Raw genomic sequence first — 6,000 nt, forward strand, 5'->3', positions numbered from 1 at the left:
GGGAAGGTCTGGAGTGGCAACATGGAAAGTACTACTCAAATTCAAGCTGCCGCTCAGAAAGGAAACTTCTGCACTGGGCCTGGAAGGATCTGGTAGTGTCCTTGCTACTGAATTACTGACTGTGGCCCTCGGGTCATTCTTGGAACAGATAGAGGAGGAATGCGCTTTTTGCTTTTGAAGTTGCAAGAGGTAACATCAGGCTGAGCAGCCTCAAGGTAACCGGCTCACCAGCGCTGGTGAAGTCCTCAGTTTTCCTGTCTTCAGGTCCGTGTGGGTGATCTGGAGTTGGTCCAAGGGCAGAGCTGGCATTGTGCTGTGTGACCCTCCTGAAAGGAATATGGATGGGAAGAAGAGAGCAGACACATAGGCTCCTGGTGGCAGGGGCCTGCTCTGGAACTGATCCCAGAGCCAGGAGAGAAGCTTCACACTCTGGCCTCAGGAGGCTCCTGATGAACCTTGAAGGCCTGGTTCTTGTACCCACAAATCCACACTGAGGTGACTTTTCTGCCTCGAGCAAAAGCTCTCAGGTGAGGAAGGAAAACACTCCCCAGGTGACTCCTGATATATTCCAACCCTCTCTGAAGGACTGGCTAAAAGTACCTAGATAATCTTTATTATGTGTCCAGCTCTGTGCCCCGCTTGGCATGTAAGCTCTGTGAAGACAGTGCCTGGGCTATCCTCTTGCTGTCTTTTCCATGACCAGCACAGGCCTGGTAACAGAGTTGGCCTCATCAACTGTTTGATGACTGACTGAATATAAGGACTTTTCTTATAATTCTAAGCAGATCTGCAGTCTTTTGAGGAATGGAAGGATGGGCCTTTCCTCACAGAGGGTTTAAAAAAATTTTTAAGATTTTACTTATTTATTCATTATAGACACAGAAAGAGAGGCAGAGACACAGAGGGAGAAGCAGGCTCCATGCACGGAGCCTGATGCAGGACTTGATCCCATGACTCGGGGATCATCCCCCCACCCAAAGGCAGATGCTCAACCACTGAGCCACCCAGGCATCCCAAGGGGTTTTAAAATTTTACAACTACTCTAGGCTTCAGGGAAGAAGGATGTAGATGAATAGAAGGACCAAAGAGGATGATAGAATTCACAGGAAGCTGCCAGTGTGAGCTCTTGTCTCTTTTCCTTTTAAAGATTTTATTTATTTAGTCATGAGAGACACACAGAGAGAGGCAGAGACCTAGGCAGAGGGAGAAGCAGGCCCCCTGTGGCGAATCCCATGCGGGACTCAATCCCAGGACCCCGGGATCACAACCTGAACCAAAGGCAGATGGCTCAACCACTGAGCCACTTAGGCGCCCCGAATGTGAGCTCTTTTCAGTAGAGGCCCAAACCCACCTCAGAGTCAGTGAGTGGCAGATGCCACATCTCTTGTCTTCTCCCATCCAGCGTTCTTTCCATAACTCTACTCGGCCTGCCCCACAGAAGGGACGTGCATATTGGCTGAATCATGGAATGGAGGTGAATTAGGCCCCTTAGAAGACATGCCATATAAGGCCAGCCAGTCTCCATGACAACATAAAGATATACTGAGGCTGGGATGAGGACACCATCCATCACCTCCTAAGAACCTCACAGATGAGCTGAAGGGCAGGGTCAGCCATGAGTTACAGGATATCTCAGATATCAGTCCAGGACCTGGTGTTATTTAGACACAGAGTGATAACACAGGGTCGCCCCACAGGAGTTTCCAGCCCAATAATTACAATGATAATGGCAGTAACAGCAACATGCTTATCATGCGCTGGTGCTTTCCCCAGGGCTTTTCTCAGCATTAACTCACTTTGCATATACTAATGCTTAGGACAACTCAATGGTTAGGTCTATTTTTATCTTCATTTTATCAATGAGGAAATAGAGATTCAGAAGAAAAGAAACTAGCCCTAGAACTCAGTTAGTAGTTGGTGAAGCTGGGGGTCTCTTAACCATTCGCTGTACTGAGCCTAGTGTAGCTGAGCTTGCAGGGAGTGTTGTCAGGAAAGGATTTCTGGGGAGCCAAAATGATCAGGAGAGTCTGAATTGAGTCTTGATAGTGGAGATTAGCCACGAAGGAGAGTGCCCCAGGCAGAGGAAACAGTAGGAACAAAGGTAAGGAGGTAGGAACAGCTTGGTACTCAAAGAACCTTAGTTCATGGGCTGTTTTAAAGACCATGAAGAGGGACATCTGGATGGCTCAGTCAGCTAAGCGTCTGTCTTTGGCCCACGTCAGGATCCCAGGGTCCTGGGATCCAGCCCTGTGTCAGGCTCCTTGCTTAGCGGGGAGTCTGCTTCTCCCTCTCCCTCTGCCTGCAGCTCCTGCTTGTATGCTCTCTTTCTCTCTCTCTGTCAAATAAATAAAATGCTAAAAAAAAAAAAAAAAAAGACTGTGAAGATATCCATTCTAAAAGGATGTAAAAGAGATAGGACTATTCTGTTTAGTCCTCAAGGCCTGTTCCAGCTCTAGGATCTCAGTGGGTCTATGGGGTCCCTGCACACAGGAGTGTGGTGTGGTGTGGTGGCCTCAAAAAAATCATAAGGTGTGAAGTAATGAAAGGGGCTTGGATGAGCTTTCACTTTTCAGCTTTGCAAAACGTAGATAATGTACACATGTTGCACAGACATTATTTCTCATCAAGTTACTATCTTGCAAGCCTCTCACAACAACCCAGTTACAGACAACAAGGATGATTATGCTCAGATGTCCAAAGAAGGGCTCTGATTTGCTCAAGGCAGATACATTAGTGACCAAGTTGAAACTGAAGCCCAGCCCTTTTGCCTTGGCACCGGGAACTCTTGTGCTGAAAAGACTAAAAATACTTCCTTCCTAACCCCCCAGTGATGCTGGGACGGCAGCTGGAAACACCAGGAGTCTGCTCGCCAGTCCAGAAATCTAAATGACTCACAGGCTCGGTTCTTTCCATGTTCACCTTTCAAGATGGTCGTGGGAGTGTCCAATGTAGGGATCGAGATTAGGGAAAGAGCCATAGTAGGTGGTGGCTCTTCATCCTTTAACTTTTAGGCCCTAGAGGCCAGGCCTAGACAGGTAGAGACAGCACCTGATTTCAGAAGAAATCATTTCCTACAAGCCAGTGCCTATAAAAGCAGTTCAGACTCAGGCTGGTGTGGTTAAAAGAGAGCTTTATAGTTCTGCAGCCTGGGTTCATTTCCTGGCTCCACCTTTTCCTACCCATGTTTGAGACCTGGAGATAGTTCCTTAAACTCTCTAAGCCTTGATTTCCTCATCTGTAAAACTGAGTTTGAGAAGTAACCAATAGTAAATGTTCAACACAGTAGCTGGCACGTAACAAGCACTCAATAAAGTTTTTTTTTTTTTTTTTGCACTCAATAAAGTTTACTTGTGATTACAAGTCCCAGCCATAGGCAGACCACTTTGGATTTCATTTACTCAGCAAAAGCTGACTGAATACATTCTGGGTCCTGGGCATGTAAATGACTAAGATTCAGTGTGATCAAAGCTGGAACAAGAAATTTCCAAAACAAGCACAACAGAGAAAGGGAGGATGTCACCAAGAAGGTGACCCATAACCTGGTTGTTGAAGGATGGGAGGAAAAGATGGAGGCGGGGAGGGGGGGGCGGCATTTCAAGCAAAGAGCAAGTGTGAACACAGGCTCAGAACCAGTGGCTTTGGGGATCCCTGGGTGGTGCAGCGGTTTAGTGCCTGCCTTTGGCCCAGGGCGCGATCCTGGAGACCCGGGATCGAATCCCACGTCAGGCTCCCGGTGCATGGAGCCTGCTTCTCCCTCTGCCTATGTCTCTGCCTCTCTCTCTCTCTATGTGTGACTATCATAAAAAAAAAAAAAAAAAAAAAAAAAGAACCAGTGGCTTTAAAGGAAGGGGCATTTGATATGGCTGAAAATACAAGGTCAGGATGATCGGAAGTAGAGAGGTGAGGTTGAATAGAAAGATAAAGACATTTTAAAAGGAGCCTCCAATGTGATGCTAAAGATGTTGGCCTTTCATCTAAAGGCAGTGAGGGAGGAGTCATTTAAGTAGAGAAGAGATATAATAAGTAAGAAAAGACAATAAGTTGGTGGCAGAGAGACTATGAACCCCTAAAGAGAAAAGACCATGTTAATAGTTTCACTTATCCATTCAAAAAGTTTTTGAGCACCTATTATGTGCCAGGCACTGAAGCTGGAGAATACCAAAGTAGGCAAAGAACAAACTTGGTCTTGCCCTTCACAAATTTACAGTTTTTATGGGAAAGATAGATATGAATCAAATAGCCATAAAAACTAGTAAAATATCATGATGTAAGCTATGCAGGTCAGGCCCATCAGGCTATGACTGCATGTAACAGACAGAACGGACTTGAGGGAGGGAGCGTGTCAAGGAGGATCCGAGTTTTCATCTAAAGTATGGGTAGAAATTAACTAGGCAAAGATGAGACTTTAAATTCCAAAAGGAAAAGGATATTACTGGTGATGACATCTGTGCCCACCAGTACATCCTTCACGCCAAGCAGGGCAACAGAAGCCAAAACTTAGAAAAGAGCTTTCTTTTAGAAGGTGAGCTTGATGCAAGCACTAATTATGGTTAAGGCCTGCGCTACTGCTGCCTCGATTTCTCTGATTGTCATCACCCTTCTCTGGTCTCAATTCAATATTCCTTTCCTCAGAGAACTTCCCAGACCACCCAATCTAAGGTATTCACTCTGCAGTTACTGTCTATCTTTGATTATCTTGTGCCTTAGTTTGTCGTTGACTGTCTCCTCCCACTGGACTGGATGCTCCATGAGGGAGGGTGCCTTGTCTGTCTTGCTGTTAGTCTCCCCAGTGCCTAAATCTGTTCCTGACACGCAGGAGGTGATGGACATATATTTGTTGAATGAATGAATGAACTGTAAAGAAACTGAAACCTGGAGTGAGGATAGAGGGCTGTGACTCATCCAAGGTTACTCTGGGGCTAAGCCTCGAACCCGTGACTCCTCGCTCTAGAGGCCTGGCCTCAGGGGCGACTCATGGCCCCTCCGGCAGCGTCAGTCTCGGCCCCGCCAGGCAGGCAGTGAGGCCCGTGGCAGCCTGAGGCATGGCCACGTCTCGTCCCGGGCCCGATGCCCCCTATTCGGCAGGGCCCAGCCACGCACTCACCTCGGCGGCTCCACTACCGGCTCTGTGCCGCCGCCACCACCACCGCTGCCGCCGCCGCCGCTGCCGCGGTCCACGGTGACAGCTCCCAGTGGGCCGGCACTTCCGGGGTCAAACGGCGATTCCGCAGGCGCAGACAGGAAGCTTCGGCCCGGCCCCGCCCCCCGTGCGAACAGCCGCCGGGAAGCTGGGCCCTTGGCCACGCCTCTAGGCTCAAGACTCCGCCCCCACAAGAAATAGGCCGATTGTGACCACGCCCCCTGCTCCCTCCAGTCTCCCAAGAGATTCCACCTCTTGGAAAAATCCAAGTATTCTTGTACCTGGTCTCTCAGGGTCTCAGGCTTCCATCTCTTTCCTAACCTTCTCAATCATCCTTTTACACATTTAATCCAAAAGAGTAGTTTCAACAAATCAAAAGCATGAACATGATGTTGAGCAAAAGAAAGCAAAGTAGAACAGACTACAATTTTGCTTATTGGAGGTTCTGGAACTGGCGAAACTTGCGAGTGGTGATAGGGTTAGAACTGTGGGATCCCCGGGTGGCGCAGCGGTTTAGCGCCTGCCTTTGGCCCAGGACGTGATCTTGGAGACTCGGGATCGAATCCCACGTCGGGCTCCCGGTGCATGGAGCCTGCTTCTCCCTCTGCCTGTGTCTCTGCCTCTCTCTCTCTCTCTCTGTGTGACTATCATAAATAAATAAAAATTAAAAAAAAGAAAAAAAGAAGAAGTGTGGTCCCCTGGGGCTGGTGACTGGAAGGGGCCGCAAGTGAGACTGGGACATTCCATGTCTTTATCTTGGGGTAGCTACATAGATGTGTTCAATTTGCAAAAGTCATCAAATTGTACACTTATGGGTTGAGCACATTTCTCTGTGTATGCAATACAAAAAGGTTCTGTTT

General features: G+C 48.0%; 1 protein-coding gene across 7 annotated transcripts in view; it reads right to left on the bottom strand.

Moving 5' to 3' along the window:
* Positions 1-5,260, bottom strand: part of ASCC2 (activating signal cointegrator 1 complex subunit 2) — a 41,736-nt gene extending 36,476 nt beyond the window's left edge. For 6 of the 7 annotated variants that reach the window (XM_077874273.1, XM_077874272.1, XM_077874271.1 and 3 more), the window contains exons 1-2: positions 5,105-5,260; positions 229-326 (exon numbers count right to left, since the gene is read on the bottom strand). In XM_077874273.1, coding sequence (XP_077730399.1) covers positions 229-309 — 81 coding nt within the window. In that variant the 5' untranslated portion in view covers positions 310-326; positions 5,105-5,260. The remainder of the gene's footprint in view (positions 1-228; positions 327-5,104) is intronic. The other variant, XM_077874274.1, reaches the window with a different exon arrangement.
* Positions 5,261-6,000: the final 740 nt, after the last annotated feature.

The sequence above is a fragment of the Canis aureus genome, chromosome 27 (assembly GCF_053574225.1).
Source record: "Canis aureus isolate CA01 chromosome 27, VMU_Caureus_v.1.0, whole genome shotgun sequence".
Classification (NCBI taxonomy): domain Eukaryota; kingdom Metazoa; phylum Chordata; class Mammalia; order Carnivora; family Canidae; genus Canis; species Canis aureus.